General features: G+C 45.2%; 2 protein-coding genes across 2 annotated transcripts in view; both read right to left on the bottom strand.

The window, feature by feature from the left end:
* Positions 1-19,523, bottom strand: part of LOC309702399 (uncharacterized protein) — a 162,972-nt gene that overhangs the window by 29,019 nt on the left and 114,430 nt on the right. The gene's annotated exons all lie outside the window — the stretch shown is intronic.
* Positions 12,879-19,523, bottom strand: part of LOC309700417 (uncharacterized protein) — a gene marked incomplete at its 3' end in the record, with an annotated part of 46,292 nt that continues 39,647 nt past the window's right edge. Inside the window, exon 5 of the mRNA XM_082523934.1 lies at positions 12,879-13,270. Within this exon, the coding sequence (XP_082380060.1) occupies positions 12,879-13,270 (392 nt within the window). The remainder of the gene's footprint in view (positions 13,271-19,523) is intronic.

Here is a 19,523-nt window from a genome sequence, read left to right as displayed (position 1 = left end):
GCAGGTGTGAACACACTGATCCCAGATCAGCTCTGCTGTATTTGTAACATGAACATTTCTGCTGCAAAGCTTCAAATGTTCAGCATGTTTCTCTGTTTCCAGTCTATAGATCCAGTCACACTTTCTACCTTCACCTGTGCAGTAAAGACTGAGAGCAGAGCTGAAAGCAAGCGTCCAATCAGTGAGCAGCATCAACACCTGAGCTTCATTCAGACTCTGTTATTGAAGATGTTGTTGGTACAAAGTTCATCTGCTGCTCACATGAATCCATGAAAGATTTATTTCACTGAATGTTTCTTCAAAGCTCATTTCAACCTGTTGAAGTCATGAATGAAAGTGCAGACTGAGAGTGGATCACATGATGTTTGAGGTGTGTCATGTGACATGTTCAGTATTGTCACACATGTCTAGATTGTCCCTGATATCATAACTGCTCAAACACTGATGATTATATTTGAAGAATTATTCCTGATGGCAGCAAAGTTTGAATGGAGCTCTCTGTCTGTGCTGATTTGTCGCCCTCTGGAGGTCAAAGCACAAACTGCATGATGTCACTGTAACCACCACAGTGACAGGAAGTGTTTTTATGACTGAAACACTGAAATGATGCTAACGGCTGTCGTTAGGCTCACTGACAGCAGTGCTGATGTGTTCATGTCAAACACTGGCTCAGGTCAGACTCCTTCATCCTTCTCCAGCGTGAGGCCGCCCTCAGACCCACAGGAGCTCTGACCTTTGACCTCCTGACCCTAACCATTTTAGTCTTGTTGCATCTTTAAATGCAAATCCATCCAAACTGTAGCCGAGCAAAAGAAGCTGGAAGCTGTTCTATGAATGATGTTGTTGAAGGAGCTTGGAAAGAAAAGCGTCTGGACTTCTTTAAGTTGCTTGAAGAGGGACATGGACGTCTTAACACCCACTCACATCCTGGGACATTTGATCACAGGAAATCACATGATAGCGTGGGGCTAGATCTCACAATGGGTTCACCCAAGACACGAGTAGTTCTTTATGTTTCTCGTGCACGGGAGAGAACTGGACCAATGCCGTTCCTTCGCTTGACCACAGTCGCTCTCGTCCGTTCCCTCGTAACACTGCTCTTTTATTGAGGTTACATGAATATACATAGGTTCATTAACATACACGTGAACAAAGGTACCAGTCTGTATGTTATGTAGGTGTGTGTGTGTGTGTGTGTGTGTGTGTGTGTGTGTGTGTGTGTGTGTGTGTGTGTGTGTGTGTGGAGTCAGAGTGTGACCCATAAACGACTTCCCTAAACCTGCTGGTCTGGAAGTCCAGCAGTTCATCTAAACAAAAGGCACTTAGACTAAAACAGACATCCTACCACAAAACAATAAGAAGGTAGCACCTCTCCCATGATCCCAGGACGTGGGTGTGAATGCCAGAACACTCTGGAGTCACACAAAGTCTTTAAAGACTACTATCATTACACAATTGGTTCTACACCTCTGAGCATATATGGTTAGATATTCCCCAATAACAATGACAATGATAAAATATAAATCCAACAATGGTTTTCAGGGTTTTTATCGTTAACTTCGTTTCCCTGGGTCTTTTCCCGTGTTGTAGTCGTGTGTCTTATTTTGAAAGAAATGTTTACGCGTTACCATAGCGACCAGAGAGCATTAAGGCTGCAGACAGGTGCATCCAACAACATTTTATTTTCCCTTATTTGATTTATGGACCTAACTGTATGAACTGGACTTTGGCTTTAATGCTGCTCCTCTTCATCATTGCTGTGTTGCATTTCCATCATTCTGCTGCTGGATTCACTGCAGGCTTTAACAAACACTCCTTTGGGTCCAGGCCCAGCCACGTGTTTGTAAGCTGCTGTGCTCCTCACAAATAAAGCCTGAAGCAGCTCAGACTGTTAGAAGCAGCACTGAGCCCTGTTACAGTTATAGTGTTAGAGCAACGGCTGCAGCCTACAGCATTTAAACTAGCTGACAGTAAACACATCAGTCCAGATGTTACCACATTACTTTGTGATGCTGAGAGTTAAAGGAGACTGGCTGATTAAAATCCCATTCCTTACATCACCGTCCTCTGCTCTGACTGCTTTCATTTACTCACAATCAGAATACTTTTTTGATCCCCAGGGGAAATTATTTAGGTTACAGTGCTGCAGCACAAACAGGAACAAAGACACAACACACTAAGTAAGAAATAGCACAACATACACAATATATACATGCATACATATGAGTCACTTATAAGTAACATGTGAGTGCTGGGGTCTATGACAGCAGGCAGGTCTGTATTTATGTCCAGGCTGACATGAACAGCTAGTAGTTCAGGGTTCAACACTCAGGAAAGTGTGTGACCTTCCACACTGACAGAAGATGCTAAACATGACTTTAAACTGTTGTTTGTTAAAGCCTCACAGATCTGAGAGCAGGGCTCAGTGGGTACATGAGCCTTTATACATGAAGGCTTTCTGTTTCCAGGAGAGGAAACATGTGATCCAGCTGTGTTTGGTCACATGGATCTGCTCTGCATGGATCACCTGACTAAAACATGTTGTTATTATTGTTCTTACAGTCTTAAATCAGTACAGCAGGTGGGTCACATGACACCCGGGGGTGACAGCAGCATCTTTCCTCTTTAGAAAGCTGCTCTCTGTCCCAGGAGCTGTTGTCACAGTAGCAGCAGGAACAGGAAGTCACATGCTCTCTGCTCTGTGATTGGCTGCTTCTTATCTCAGCTTCCTGCAGAGGGTGGGGTCTGCTGATAACGCACACCAACAGAAGTGTGACTTTCACTTCCTGTTTATTGCTGTTGTTCTTAAAGCTCTCAGGCGATGCTGCAGCGCCCCCTGCTGACACAAACTCCTCCCTCTGTCTCAGAGGTCACAGGTCAGCCTGCTGCAGAGGGTCTGCCTGTTCATGGACTTCCTGTTACAGAGACGGGTCTCAGTGTCAACACTGGTTTCTGATTGGACGGTGTGGAAACCCAGCTTCCTCCAGCCGAGTGATGTGTGGATTCATCACTCTCTGTGGATCAGTGTAAGTCTGTGTGTGGGTCAGCTGCAGGACTTGTTTGACCTTTGACCCTGGCAGACAGAGCTGGTTACTGCTGTGTGACTCCTGCCGTCGCTCCACTTTAAATTTTACTTAAAGTCCTGACATGGCCCCGCCCCCTCTGACCTGCTGCTCCTGGATGTGCTGAGGACACAGCGGAGGCTCAGAGGGGGCGGGGCTTTTCCTGTGGCGGTAACCAAACTGCATTAGGTCGCTGCACTGCCAGTGTTTAACCACACCTCTTCTGACTGACCTTTAACATGTTGATTTGATCCTTATTTAATGACGTCTTTTATCTAGTGATTTAATTCTGTGTATTTATATGTGATGGTGTTCCTGAGTTCAGCCTCAGCTGATATCCACAGACGCTCCTATTGGCTGGTTTTAAAAACACATTTTTCCATTCGCCTTTAGGTCAGGAGATGCACACGCCTACAGTACAGCCAGGGCTAATCTAAAGAAGGGCATCAAAAAAGCCAAACACCATTACAAAAAGAAGGTAGAAGAACACTTCTCCAACTCCAACCCCCGACGCATGTGGCAAGGACTCCAGACCATCACAGACTACAGGACCACCAAACCCTCCCCCGCATCCTCTGATGTCTCCTTCCTCAATGAGCTCAACAACTTTTATGCTCGTTTTGAGCGAGGGAACCCCACAACCACAACCAAAGCAGACATGACGCCAGACCACCAACCTATGACTCTCTCCCCCACCGATGTAGGAGCGGTGCTGAGCAGGATCAATGTCCACAAGGCTGCAGGCCCTGATGGCATCCCCGGGCGTGTTCTCAGAGCGTGTTCTGGGGAGCTTGCAGGAGTGCTCACAGACATATTCAACCTGTCCTTGGCCCACGCTGTGGTACCGGCCTGCTTCAAATCCACCTCCATCGTCCCGATACCCAAAAACTCCAACCCATCTTGCCTCAATGATTACCGCCCAGTAGCTCTCACCCCCATCATCACTAAGTGCTTAGAGCGGCTGGTCCTAGCACACTTCAAATCCTGTCTCCCCCCCACCCTGGACCCCCACCAATTCGCATACCGCTAGAACAGGAGCACAGAGGATGCAGTCTCCATCGCACTGCACTCTGTCCTCTCACACCTGGACAACAACAACACCTACGCCAGAATGCTGTTTATAGACTTCAGTTCAGCATTCAATACAATCCACCCCTCACAACTCATCAGGAAACTGACAGACCTGGGCATCAGTTCCCTCATCTGCAAATGGTTACTGGACTTCCTGACCAACCGCCCCCAACATGTCCGGCTGGATAACCGCTGCTCATCTACCATCACAATGAACACCGGTGTACCACAAGGCTGTGTGATGAGCCCTTTCCTCTACTCCCTCTTCACCCACGACTGCAGACCTGCTGATGGTTCCAACACCATCATTAAGTTTGCAGATGACACCACGGTGATTGGCCTCATCAGTGACAACGATGAGGCCGCCTACAGGGAGGAGGTGGATCGTCTGGCTGAGTGGTGCGACAGAAACAACCTGCTGCTTAACACCGAGAAGACCAAGGAGCTCATCGTGGACTACAGGAGGAATGCTGACCCACATCCACCCATCCACATTAAGGGGACGGCTGTGGAGCGTGTGAGCAGCTTCAAGTTCCTGGGAGTCCACATCTCCGAGGATCTCACCTGGACGACCAACTGCTCCAAGCTGGTCAAGAAGGCTCACCAGCGCCTCTTCTTCTTGAGGACTCTGAGGAAGAACCACCTGTCCTCAGACATCCTGGTGAACTTCTATCGCTGCACCATCGAGAGCATCCTGACCAACTGTATAACAGTCTGGTACGGGAACTGCTCTGCCTCGGACCGGAAGGCGTTGCAGAGGGTCGTGAAAACTGCCCAGCGCATCGCCGGAGCACCACTTCCTGCCATAAAAGACATCTACAGGAAGCGGTGTCTGAAAAGGGCTGGGAAAATCATCAAAGACCCCAGTCACCCATCACATGGACTCTTCACCCTCCTGCCCTCTGGGAGGCGCCACAGGAGCCTCCGGACTAAGACCACCAGGTACCGGAACAGCTTCTTCCCCACAGCTGTCAGACTCCTGAACTCTGCCTCCTGACATCTGACCCACGTTAAACTCATGCACTGAACATACACACACCCACAATGGACAACTGTACCTTCAAACACAATAATAACATGGACTGAACCACCACTCACAACCACTAGCACTTCATATAGCCTCTGTAGAAACTATCTACACCCTCACTTATCTTAACTGCACTACTATATAGCTCTGTGTAAATAATCATTCTGTACATTCAATAATCTTTAATCCTACAACTGTTTACAACTTGCATAGTTCCCATTTCTGTATAGCTGTATATCTCAGATTTCTGTAAAGTTATTTATTTCATATTCTGTATAGTTTTTCATATTTATATCCTGTTCATAGCTTGTACTCACTACAGCCTGTACATACTTAGTTATAGAATATTCACAACATACTTCATACCGTGTACATTATAACATACCATAATAGACCCATTTCTGTAATATACTTACATATCTATACTATTGCTAATATATATTGTAATATATCTATATCACTAAAGCACTTCTGGATGGATGCAAACTGCATTTCGTTGCCCTGTACCTGTGCATGTGCAATGACAATAAAGTTGAATTCTATTCTATTCTATTCTATTCTATTCTATTCTATTCTAAAGTGACTCTTTTAAAAACATGTCTGCCTGAAATTCACATTTCATTTATTTTGGGGGATTTTAACAGAGAGATAGAACTTTATGAATCCCTCATGTTTATCCTCCAGGGAATCCAGTTTGTAGTAGCAGAACACCGACAAATTTTTACACAGCACAGAATTAGGATATCAAATAAAGGGGAATAAGAGAATATGAATATAAGCATAAATACACTGAACAAAAATATAAACGCAACACTTTTGTTTTTGCTCCCATTCCCCATGGGATGGACGTAGAGACCTAAAATTCATTCCAGATACACAATATAACCATCCCTCCCAATCAGTGGTCACAAATCAGTCCAAATGTGTGGTAGTGGGCACATCTGCTATATTGAGATAATCCATCCCACCTCACAGGTGTGCCACATCAGGATGCTGATCTGACATCATGAGTAGTGCACAGGTGTACCTCAGACTGCCCACAACAAAAGGCCACCCTGGAATGTGCAGTTTTGTCTCACAGCAAAATGCCACAGATGCCACAAGCAATGAGGGAGCGTGCAATTGGCATGCTGACAGCAGGAATGTCAACCAGATCTGTCGCCCGTGCATTGAATGTTCATTTCTCAACCATAAGCCGTCTCCACAGGCGTTTCAGAGAATATGGCAGCACATCCAACCGGCCTCACAACCGCAGACCTCGTGTAACCACACCAGCCCAGGACCTCCACATCCAGCAGGTTCACCTCCAAGATCGTCTGAGACCAGCCACCCAGACAGCTGCTGGAACAATTGGTTTGCACAACCAAACAATTTCTGCACAAACTGTCAGAAACCGTCTCAGGGACGCTCAACTGCATGCCCGTCGTCCTCATCGGGGTCTTGACCTGACTCCAGCTCGTCGCCATAACAGACTTGTGTGGGCAAATGCTCACATTCGATGGCGTCTGGCACGTTGGAGAGGTGTGCGCTTCACGGATGAATCATGGTTCACATTGTTCAGGGCAGATGGCAGCTGAGAATGTCCCAGTTCTTGCATGGCCAGCATACTCACCGGACATGTCACCCATTGAGCATGTTCGGGATGTGCTTGACCGGCGTATACGACAGCGTGTACCAGTTCCCACGAATATCCAACAACCTCGCACAGCCATTGAAGTGGAGTGGACCAACATTCCACAGGCCACAATTGACAATCTGATAGACTCCATGCGACGATGTGTTGCACTGCATGAGGCAAATGGTGGTCACACCAGATACTGACCGGTTCTGGGTCCCCAGACCCCCAATAGCGCAAAAAACTGCACATTCCAGGGTGGCCTTTTGTTGTGGGCAGTCTGAGGTACACCTGTGCACTACTCATGATGTCAGATCAGCATCCTGATGTGGCACACCTGTGAGGTGGGATGGATTATCTCAATATGGCAGATGTGCCCACTACCACACATTTGGACTGATTTGTGACCACTGTTTGGGAGGGATGGTTATATTGTGTATCTGGAATGAATTTTAGGTCTCTACGTCCATCCCATGGGGAATGGGAGCAGTAACAAAGGTGTTGCGTTTATATTTTTGTTCAGTGTATATACATATATACACAGACCTCACACAGAGACAGCAGCTACACTGTGTGTGGATGTGATCCACAGTCACAGCTGTGGGTTTCAGTCAGTGTGTCTCTAACTTCATGGTCACATTTCAAAGCTTATTGGAGCCAGAAGATGTTCAAGTAAAAGATTTATTGCTGTACTCGTCTACCAGGATAACAGGAGGTTCATAAAGCTGTGTAATACTTCAGCTTTACATCATGCAGTAGTAGTTTATTAAACCCCCCAAAATATGACTATCCAGAGTTGGGACCAGGAAGCAGAGTTGCAGTCTTACACGCCTCTCTGCAGCTTCTCTCCTCCTGCTACCCCCCAAAAACCCATCTCCATAGAGACTGTGTCAGCTCCCAAACAGACAAAAAACAAACTAAAAACCAGCAACAAACAACTTAAACATAAACAATCACAAAGAAAGAACAATACAGTATCCACATCTGAACCAAAGAGTAAAACAGTGAAATGTGGATTATTAAACATTAGGTCTCTCTCCTCCAAGTCTCTGTTAGTACATGTTAGTAAAAACATTTCTGCATTTTACCCATATTTTATTTTTAACTCAAAATCAAAGATTCCAGATTCTCCTACATGTTGGTTTTGAATCAGATAGGACGACAGATTTCAGGTGGCCCTGTGTCTTTCTCTATTACATTTGCCACTGTGTAACTCAAAGTTATTTAAGGACTAGTTTATTTCAATGGATGAGTTTACTGACTGACGCGCAGAAGAAATAGTTCTTTATGGAGCCTAGATGGTGTGAATGATGAGACCAAAGACTGCAATATCTTGTACCAAAAATATATTGAATAAATGGAGGAAAGGGGAAATGGAACAAAATAATTAACACAACACACAACGTAAATGCCCACAATTAAATAATAAATCAATGCTGTGATCTTTCTGTGCAAAAGTCCTTTTTGGTCCTCTTCTTTTTAAAGTTCGCTTTTAAGGTATTCCTCCTTAGAGTCCAGCTTCATACAATGGGGAAATATGTCCGTAATCCAAAGACGGCTAAGTGGGGGAAAGAGGGGAAACAAAGAATGGTCCTACCGGCTCGCCACTTCAATATGAAGAAGATTAATTCAAAGGGAGGGAACAAAACCTGACCTGTAGGTCAGAAAAACGTCCATTAGCACATCAAGTTCGATTCAGTTTACCGGTAAACAAATATATTTTTCTGCAAGCCTATGTAACAATGCAAATCATCATCAACCAATGTACAACAGTTAAATTATTAATTATCTTGGCTACGTAGCTTAATCTATACATTCCAGTAGCGTTCGCTACAAACAATACAAAAACAACAATAAAGGAAAACAGCTGTCTAACAGACAGCATAGCCGAATTCAAGGCAACACATAACAATAATCATTCAATCGCACTTTGTTTCAAAGTAAGCCCATTAAAATGCTTAAGTAAATAAAGGTGTTCAAAAACAGCGGTTTTTGAGCCGGAGTTCTGCTCGCGGTGGGAACGCCGCCGCACAAAGTCATTTTTTAATCGCGCAAACGATCGGCTGGTTACTGACAACCAAAAGGTTGTTTTTGGTAGATATTAAAGATCATGGGTGGGCGGGGCAAATGGAGCAGTTTTCTACAGTCGAGTAAAATTCCAGGAAAGAGCTGGGTGTGGCTTTCCTTTAAATCACATGATCAACAGCTTTAAGATGGAGGCAACTCGCTCAGTGTTTCCTGTTTCATTCTTAGACTGTGGCGATGGTAAGTAGCAGCTTTTCACTTGTTACCTGGCATCTTTTCAGCCACCAATGATAGTCATTGTATGTTATCAACATTTCACTAACTATGTTTTCTCTCATGTTTAAAATAGGCCGACCAAGAGCAAAATAGGTATGTCTGCAGACTCTGCTGTAGCCAAAGTTATCAGATCTCCTGTGTTTTTAAATCCCTAACTGCTCGATCATTATCATTTTAGAAGACAACAATTTCTCAAAGGAGGTTCAAAACTAATGCCTACAAGATTACCAAGAGGATGGTTCGGGGCTCTTACATGACTCCGGGAAGTCAACACTTGGTGGATGAGGTGTGTTACCTTTGACACTTTTAAGACAGTCCTGTTTATCACTACTAACAATAAGCAAATATGTTTTCACTCAACAGATCCTTCACAGCATGTTGTTTCTGGGCAAAATCAACAACATCCCCTTTTCTCCAGAAGAAATCTTCCCTAATCCTTTTGTTTTGGGTTCTTTAATGAGAAGATATCCCAGGCCTTTAAAGTTGTATTCGACTCAGCTTCCTAGGCGAAGTCCCTTCTCCTGTGTGCTCGACATGGTAAGATAACTCTTCTCACATTGTCAGTCAATCTGACAAACTTCCAGTTTTTAGGAAAGTATAATGCAAAGTGCTTTTTTACTGAGAAATCCAAAGAAAATCCATACTGTACCTTATACTTCAACATATGCTTCTAGCTATACTTCTCCACCAAACACAGAGACTGCAGGAGAGCTGGAGACTTGCTTCAGAATTTGTTAGTTCTAAATAATGTCTAACAGACTCATTATTGGAGATGCTTACAGTCTTCAAGGCGTATATGATGCTGTCACTGTGTAGCTGCTGGATCTGTTAAGTCAGCTCAAAGACTCTAAATTCAGCGTGTTTTGACAGCCCGGCATAGCAAAATAGAAAAAAAAGGTCAATTAGCAAATTTAATTATAAATTAGTGAGAACAAAGATGGATTTTTGCTTATTGATTTAAAATTAAATAGATTTTTGTGACTTGTTTCACCCCCTATCTTAAAATGTCTAAACCAAAAGCATCCAATGGTCCTGCATAGTTAAATAAGTCAAGCAGCGAAACAAACATGTTGATCAACTTTCTATGAAAAACAACTATATAATCAGGTGCAACACTTTGACCAGATCTGTAACTGTTTTCAGATCGTCCTGCAAAATAACTCAGAGAATGAAGAGCAAATAAAGCAGAGTCTGCAAGATCTCCTCACAGACTTGGACTTAGAAGAGAATAATAAAAAAACAGCTTTCGTCTCGTCCACCATCTGCATTTCTCAAAAATCCCAAACCAACAAATCAGAAAGGTACTGCGGAGTCTCCATGTCCACCAAAGGTCCTAACGCTGGGAAAATTATGATTGCTGCCTCCTGTCTTAGCAAATGGCATAAATATGTATCTGGTGCGGTGATGACCTATTATCCAAACACAGTCCAGAAAGATTACTTTGATGGAACAATTGAAGTACCTGGAAATATCAGGTGTGAGGCTTTTTGTCTCCGTGATGGTGCCAGAATGAAGCCTTGCAGATCATGTAAGAATTTGTTTGGCTTGAACACAGAAGACCTCAGAGAGTGGCCATATGGTAACTGTGCTGAAGCTGAGAGCCTGAGCAATTTGCTTGAAAATGAGAGAGAAGTTGAAACACATGTGGATGAATACTCAGCTGAAAAGGATAACAGGCAGAGAGCTGAGGATGAGGTTGGTAGGGTTCTTAGAACCGTGTTGCAAAGGATTCGGTTTAACTGGACAGGTGAATTTTACAACCCAGAACAAGAGTGAGATTTCATGAAATCATTTGCATTCATCATTCTGATAAATCAAAGATTCTCTGCTCTGACAGCATCTGTGTGGATTTTCTGTAATCACAGAGACGTGTATAAGCATGTTTACTTTCCATCTCCATGTAATTGTCACATTTAATAATTAAAACTGGCTTCTATGGGTTTTTGTTTGTTTGCTTACATATCTAGTGTTTAATGCAATATGAAGCATTATCAGACAGCATTTATTGGGAAGAATCCCATATTTATACTGGTCTGTACCCAGGGTACACAGAAAATAAAAACACATGTTTTCTTATTATGATCCCAACTATAATTTACTTAAGCAAAAGCACTACATGTGTAGTTATAATATTTATAGCAGTTACTGTTGAGCTTTAAATTTATCATCTTAAATGTTTATATGCTGATTATATTGCTTTATATAAGAAAGGCCTAACTCTGAGTACACTCTGTGCCAAAAAGTGCTGACAGGAAACTGCATGCTTTTGCAGAAACGTGCTTTTGCAGCTAGAAAGTGAAGCTGATATATATCAGTTTTAATTAGTTTTTACCAACTGCTTGCTAGGGCAATCCCACGAGTTTGGTGTTTTTGTATTGAACATGATTCCAAGTGCTTTCTATAACACATAGCAGAGGTGCCACAACAAAGACTGAGAAGAGGACAGGAAGAGACAGTGAAAGAGATGCACTCCTTCGCCATTCATGTTAAAGCGTTGCATAGCTTTAATTTTAGAGAGTGTTGCATAACTTTAGTCATTTTTCTACCACAGGTGAAGCCAAGAATTGTGAAGCTCTCTTTTGGCCAAATACCAGAATCTGTAAGAAGAAGAAAAAACAAACAATCAAATAGGTCATTATTAAGAGGACAACAATCTCTTGATGATTATCCACAGTGTCTTTGATAACTCTGAGATACAAACTGTCAAGTATATACACATCCCAGCAAACAATAGCTGTGTTTGACTAAAGCGATTAATAACAAGGACAGAGCTACAATCACTACAGTCAAACATAAAGGGCTTAATCCTGAATCCAAGTCTGAGCTGTGATGCCGTTGGTGCTGAAAGCTGCTCAGATCCTGAAGCTGCACGTTTTGTCTCTCTCTAACCAAACCAGCAGCAAAAGAAGACACATTTCGCTTGACATAAACATTGTCATGAATTCCCTCTTACTTTTGCTGGTTTGCTTCCACCACCATTAAAACACACACAGAAAAACAACACAGCACAGCTCTCTGCCTCTCTCAGTGTACTTTAAGAACACCGTTTCCCATCTCAAATCTCTGTTTTTGGCATTATTCGCTTGCTTGTTATGAAGCAGTCTACCGTTGCTTACAGCCATTTTTTTTTAATGACTTCCAACAAGACAGCCTCATTTCTGCTGTTCAATACCAAATTTTATTTATTTTTTTCAAATTAAGTGAAACTGCAAAATGCTCTGCTGTGTCTCTATTAAAACCTCTTATTAAAACCTCTGAATCACTTCAGCAGCATCAGCCAATGTACATTTGTTGAGTCGTGGTTCTCGTCTGCTTTTGTTCTACTGCAGAATAATATTTTTAAGGTTATCTACTGTAAAAAGCTAGGCCAGGAAAATCTCCTTCATGGTTTTGTGTTTTATCCTCAGTTACTTTGACACAAAAGCATCTGCTGTGATGCTCACACCTCTGATGAAGTTTCACAAGTGTCAGTACTGATAAATGATCAGAATTATAATGTTTCTGACTCTCTGAGTAAGAATTAAATGGAATCTAATTGGGACCTTGTGAATTGGAATTGAACAGGTTCTAGAAATCAGTGATGATACTCAGCTCCAATACCCACCTATGATATTAGGCTGACGAACGCTGACTGGGTTTCATTTACCAGCTTTTTATGTTCTTCCTGCAGTTTCCTCCCCACATCACTCATCTTAACTTTTTTCCAGTCCTCCTCAGTGTAAACAGAACACACAACAATACAAAGAAAAGCTCAGGTGATTGATCTCTAACACTAGGCATCCCCAGTCTTATTCTTAGCAGTCTAACTTCTCACCATATCTTTGAAGGCCTCTCCATTGTAGTAGCGCTTGGATGCTGGATACTCTATCGTTTTGTCACATAGTTCCAGGAAACTGGAAGCCACCAGATGCAGCTCCTCTCCGTCATAGCCGTACAGCTTTTTGTCCTCACACGTCATCAGCACAAGCTCGTCACATGGACATGAGGTGCCCTTTACCACACCAATAACCTGCATTTTTACAATCTCGGGAAGGTAGAATTTTCCCCAGGCGTTAACTTCATCATCATCCCCGTTGTATTTGGTGTTCTCAAGCTCTTCTATCCACAGGTCAGCACCACTTGGCTTCTTCAGGTGAACGCACATGCTTTTGTTTTTGGAAACAAAATCTTTCACCCATTTCAGGTACTTTTCACCTGGAAAGAAGCAGACAAGGAAATATGGATGAATGTAGAAGTGTTGGAAAAGACAAATAGCAAGGTTATCCTACAGCAGTTTGTGAAAATGTTGTATCTTGAAATAAGCAGGCAAAATGAGGATCTCACTTATCTCATATGTTCTGACTACCGACTTTCTTCAGTTAAAGGACAAAAAAAGGGCACACTGGAGGCTGACAGAGTGTGCAATGGTGGGAATCATTTTGCAGAACTCACTAAAGTTTGTTTCTCCTGGAACAAGCTTTTTACACTTCGGCAAATGAAAATACTGTGTTAAACTAAAAAAGAGCACCAGACCAAGGTCTACAGTACTAACAGAAAAGCATGCCGTTACCTGTTGCCTGTCGACACAGCTGCTGATCTTCCGTACCAAAAAAATGAGGATCCCTGAAAGGAATAGAAAGGTTGTGTTAAAATGAATGACTGTCACGGTGATCATGGGAAGCTCCGAAATATCACAACAATAGCTACGAAATCACAAAATGCAGTGTGATGTCTGTAAGCACCAAACATGACATCTCTGCAAATTCATCTTGAAACATGTAGGTACCTCACACGTACAGCTGCAGCCATCTCAGCCATTTATCACTGTGGCTGCCAAGTGGCTGCCACTTCACAAGCGCATGGCACAACATAGAAGAGCCACCTCCACAGGACAAGACTCAGCAGTCCATCTGCATCTTAAGGATAAAGGACACTCTTTCGAGGATGCTAATGTTCACATTTTGGACAGAGAGGACAGATGGTTTGAAAGAGGAGTGAAAGAAGCCATCTATGTCCACTGTGAGCGACCATCTTTGAACAGAGGCGGGGCTTACGACACCAACTCTCTGCCATCTATAATCCAGTTTTGAGATCCTTCCCAGACGCCTTAACGCCCACTCACATCCTGGGCCATCTGACCTCAGGAATTCGCATGATAAGGTGGGGCCAGGTTTCACAATGAACTCACCCGAAACTGGCTGATTGGGACCCACACCCAGTTTCCCACCTTGGCTCAGGCGATTAGAGGATCATCAGGGGGTCCTTTTGTCCCTCTGTGGGGGGAAACTCCCACTAGGCTTATATCTGGGACTCTCCACCATTTGACCTTAGAACTGAAGAAGCTTCTCGGATGAGAGGTGAAACGTCTTCAAGTAACTTAAAGAAGTCCAGACGCTTTTCTTTGCAAGCTCCTTTGACTACGATGACCTGGATGACTGAGAACCTTCACAGACATAAGGTGAATGTGACAAACAAAGCGCCTTCTTGTTCTCTGTGATAATGTAAAGTTATTAATGAAAAAACAAACGAGTAAAAAACGGACTGGAAACATGTCTTCAATCAAAACTCGACAAAAACAAAGAAACAGCCTCACTTCTCTGCGACGCTCCCTAAAAATGACGTTACGTGTTACGTACCAGAGATTTCTATACAGCCCTTTATCAAGCCGAGAGAAAGTGACGCAAAACCCTCCAACTAATAACGACTAGCAGAGAGGCTCAGCTGAGTGTAGTTACCTGGTTTGCAGACGCATACAGACGTTTCCTGTCCTCTCGGACGCAGCTGTGATAGAACATGTGGTGCATTACCGCCACCAACTGGCTTGGAGTGAGGACCGGAAATCGCTCATGCCAAATCAAAAAAAAAAAAACATAAAGAAAGATTAAGTGAAGAGATAAATGAATACATTAAATCAAGAAGAAAAAAACCCACCACCGGACATATACATCCTCATATCCTTCTGTACAAATGAGTTTGTTTTAGAAACTGAAAAAAGCCACAAAACCTTCACATCTAGAAATCCTTTGCAGTAAAACTTGTTTTTTGGCAGGTTCCACAGGTTTTGAATCAGTTTTCTTCTTTATTCCTGATAATTTTGACAATGAAAAAGAACATGTTCTATAGGGCTTTGGAGTTGACGTCACGCCGCAATGCATTGTGGGAGCGCGGCACCATTTTCGAGGTCTACGAATCAAAACAAACACACTGTGTTGGAACGACGATTACAAGATGCTTAAAAGCAGCTCAAAAGAGAATGGACTGTATAGAGACCGATTGCGTCCAGAGGCGAAGCGGCGGTACTTGCAGAAAATAGCGTGCAGTGGAAATGTGGACCCGTATGAAATACGGCCGTGGAGTAGAAACCCTGGCTCTCAGGTGACTGTTTCCTCGCGGCTGCGTGCAGCGGGGCTAGGGGAGGGTCTGTGCTGACGGACGTGGGTTACTGACCTGGCAACCTGGCTGCCCCTGGGTGGGTCCGGGATGGGCGTGAGGTTCTGGGGGTGCTCCGTCTCTGGGCGGGGGCCCGGGCCGGGCCTCGGGGGCTCGGGTCCTGGTTGGTGTGTTGCCGGGGTTGTGGGCGGGTGGGTGCATGGGGGCCCGGCCCTGGAGCAGGGTGCCGCCGGTGCATCGAGCCGCCTGGGGGGCTCTTCAACTGGTGGGGGGGATGGTCACATCTGGCAGGAGCTTTCTTCTCTCAGGAACTCTCTGCAGGAGGGGGAGATACAGGAGAAGTGGAGGAAGATCTCAGCCTGGGCGTTTACCGTCTTATGTAGTCTGGAAGATGTGTGGTTGGTGGGGTGGGTGCAGTTTTCTCTGTGGTGGGGTTGGGTGGACTGTCCAGGGCTCTGTGGAGCCGGGGGGCGCTACTGCACTGGGCCCCGGTCTGATGGGCCTGGGCCCCCCTTCCCTGGCGGGTCGCGGAGGGTGGGAGTGCCTACTGGGGTCAGCGGGGGAGCTGGCCCCAGGGAGGGGTTACCTGCCCCTCCCTTCCTTCCCTCCCCATCTCCAGCTGCCTCCCTCTTCCCGCTCCTCCACAACCACCCACACATGCAGGGCCTTGGAGTGGGGGTATGTCACCAGGGTGCGGAGGAGGCTACCCCCCCCCCCCCCCCCGTCCCCTTCTGGCTGCCTCTGCCTCAATTTTATCCCACAACTTAGACATTCACATTATTCACACTCTCATTACACATACATATAGGATCTTGGGGGTGGGCACAATCACGGAGTCCAAATCACCATCAGGGTGTATACCTCACCCCTGACGTCGTTGCCCACCTCTCAATTTTAAATACACTTAGTCATTGAGGGCTAGCAGGAGGGACCATGCGCTTACCTGCTGCTCCTTGGCAGGTAGCTCCATGCCCTCCTGGGTTTTAATTGCACCTTAGAACACATATGCATCAACACTACAATGAGCGGGTGGAGGGAGGTTTGGAGTCTTCTCCCACCCCCATTCTCTGCGGCCTGCTGGAGCGGGGGGGCTAGTAGGAGGAGTTGGCCGTCCGACTGCGGTCTGGGGTGTGGGGCCTCCCTGCTGCTGCGGAGTCGGGGTGGTCTGCCTCCCCCCACCGCAGGGAAAAGGGTAACACCACCTGGGTCTGGGTGCAATTCCCCCCTCCAGGGGCAAGGGTACCTAGACCCGGTTTGTAGGGTACGCTTGGGGAGTGTGATTGTGTGTACAGCGTCTCTTTATGTCTGTCTCCACGTTGGTTGAGTGTGGAGTGAGTGCATATGAGAGCATGAGGGTGGGAATGGATGTTTGTGTCTGTGTGTGCCTGTATGTCTGTGTCTATATGTCAGGTTGGGTATCAGACGCCACCTCTCTGGGGACACCTCAGGCCCTCCAAGGTTTGGAGGCCTATCTCCACCCACCACCACTTCCCCTGCCGGTGGCGGACTCCCTCAGGTGTCGGTGTGTTGGTGGTTCTCTGTGTCTGGGGGTGGGCGTCCGGGTACACACCGGCTCACTCCTTGGCGGCCGCTTGTCGGGGCCTGGGGCCTGGGGCTCGCTCGGGCCCCTTTGGAGGTGGGGTGCCCCCGGCCTCTCGGCCTGGGGCTCGGTCACTCAGGCACAGCTGGGGGCCGGCGGAGCTCACGGGCGCGTCACTGCAACCCCCCCTGGCTTCTGCTCCGCGGCTGCTGAGTGAGCCCTCATCTGGGACTCTCCTCAGCTCTTACTGGGACAGTGGCGCGGCTGCCCCTCTGTTGGTCTTCCATGGTCTCTTGTGTTCTGGGGGCCTCTGGATGTCTGGAGTTTTGATCTCCTCCATACCCGCTTCACACCCTGGAGGACGGGGCTGTGGCCCCCCCACACTCCCTAGCAGATCATTACATGGAGAAACCTTTGGAATGCAAGCATGCTGATCCACACAGGTATGCACACATGGGTATTCACAGACGCGGACTAAAGCTTTCTTGGCTGCTGCCTCAAAGCACACTGTGCGCTGTCTATCTTGCGTGCTGCACAATATCGTTTATTACTTAGTAAATACTGATATCTATGACTAGCTAGTTTATTGTGATGGTGCTTTGCTTTCTCTATTATTATGTTGCTCTTTGTTGTTTGCTGTCTCCTCTGTTTGTTTGTTTGTTTGTTTGTTTGTTTTTTCTCCATACAGGTGACCCAGGAGTTTTTTTTTTTTTTTTTTTTTTTTTGTCTCTCTTCCCCCCCCCTTCTCACCGTCTCTTCTCCCCTTGGGTTTTCTTTCTTTCTCTCCCCCTCTCTCTCTCATTCATTCCCCCTGTCCTATTTATTAAAAAAAAAAGAAAAAAAAAAAAAATGACAAAGGATGAACTGAAGCTCTGCCATCACGTAATGTCGCATACTGCTGTTTCTGATGTCATTTAGAAGAAAAAAAAAAAAAAAAAAAAAAAGAAACCCTGAAGACGTAGCCTGATATATTTTCGTACCTTATCTGTGGAGTCAGCGCGTACAAGTCGTCATTCAAACAAAGGTAAGTCAGCTCGAGTACTGCGTGTGAAATGCGTTTGATTTCCCTGCAAACATTCACATTAGTGCAGCATAAATTCATTCATGAGGGGAAATTACAGTGAGAACATGTGGAGGCTGTTAGAGGGAGAAGATAGTGAGTTCAGTGCAGGGCTGTGCAGAGAGGTTTAAAGGGGCGGGTGCTCAAAGTTAAAAAGGGGCACATTGAACCAGGCTGAATAACAACAACACACATTCATCAAGAATCTAATATGGGAAGGGCAGGGCTGTGTTGGTCTGAGACTGTAGACATTAAAAAGTCCACAGGAGAGATGGTAGCTGATTAAACAAGTGTCATGAGATAATAACAAAATGCAAAGATTGGTGACAGCGCTTGGAACCATAAGGCAACAAAAAACTATGTATGTAAAAAAAAAAATATATATATATATATATATATACACACAGTGGGGCAAAAAAGTATTTAGTCAGCCACCGATTGTGCAAGTTCCCCCACTTAAAATGATGACAGAGGTCAGTAATTTGCACCAGAGGTACACTTCAACTGTGAGAGACAGAATGTGAAAAAAAAATCCATGAATCCACATGGTAGGATTTGTAAAGAATTTATTCGTAAATCAGGGTGGAAAATAAGTATTTGGTCACCTCAAACAAGGAAAATCTCTGGCTCTCACAGACCTGTAACGTCTTCTGTAAGAAGCTTTTCTGTCCCCCACTCGTTACCTGTATGAATGGCACCTGTTTGAACTCATCATCTGTATAAAAGACACCTGTCCACAGCCTCAAACAGTCAGACTCCAAACTCCGCCATGGCCAAGACCAAAGAGCTCTCGAAGGACACCAGGAAAAGTATTGTAGACCTGCACCAGACTGGGAAGAGTGAATCTACAATAGGCAAGCAGCTTGGTGTGAAAAAATCAACTGTGGGAGCAATCATCAGAAAATGGAAGACATACAAGACCACTGATAATCTCCCTCGATCTGGGGCTCCACGCAAGATCTCATACCGTGGGGTCAAAATGATCATGAGAACGGTGAGCAAAGATCCCAGAACCACACGGGGGGACCTGGTGAATGACCTGCAGAGAGCTGGGACCAAAGTAACAAAGGTCACCATCAGTAACACACTACAACGGCAGGGAATCAAATCCCGCAGTGCCAGACGTGTTCCGCTGCTGAAGCCAGTGCATGTCCAGGCCCGTCTGAAGTTTGCCAGAGAGCACATGGATGATACAGCAGAGGATTGGGAGAATGTCATGTGGTCAGATGAAACCAAAGTAGAACTTTTTGGTATAAACTCAACTCGTCGTGTTTGGAGGAAGAAGAATACTGAGTTGCATCCCAAGAACACCATACCTACTGTGAAGCATGGGGGTGGAAACATCATGCTATGGGGCTGTTTTTCTGCCAAGGGGACAGGACGACTGATCCGTGTTACGGACAGAATGAATGGGGCCATGTATCATGAGATTTTGAGCCAAAACCTCCTTCCATCAGTGAGAACTTTGAAGATGAAAC

The sequence above is a fragment of the Aulonocara stuartgranti genome (genome assembly GCF_965226115.1).
Source record: "Aulonocara stuartgranti genome assembly, chromosome: 3".
Classification (NCBI taxonomy): Eukaryota; Metazoa; Chordata; class Actinopteri; order Cichliformes; family Cichlidae; genus Aulonocara; species Aulonocara stuartgranti.
Note: the sequence above shows the minus strand (reverse complement) of the source record. Positions and strands in the feature narration are given on the sequence as shown.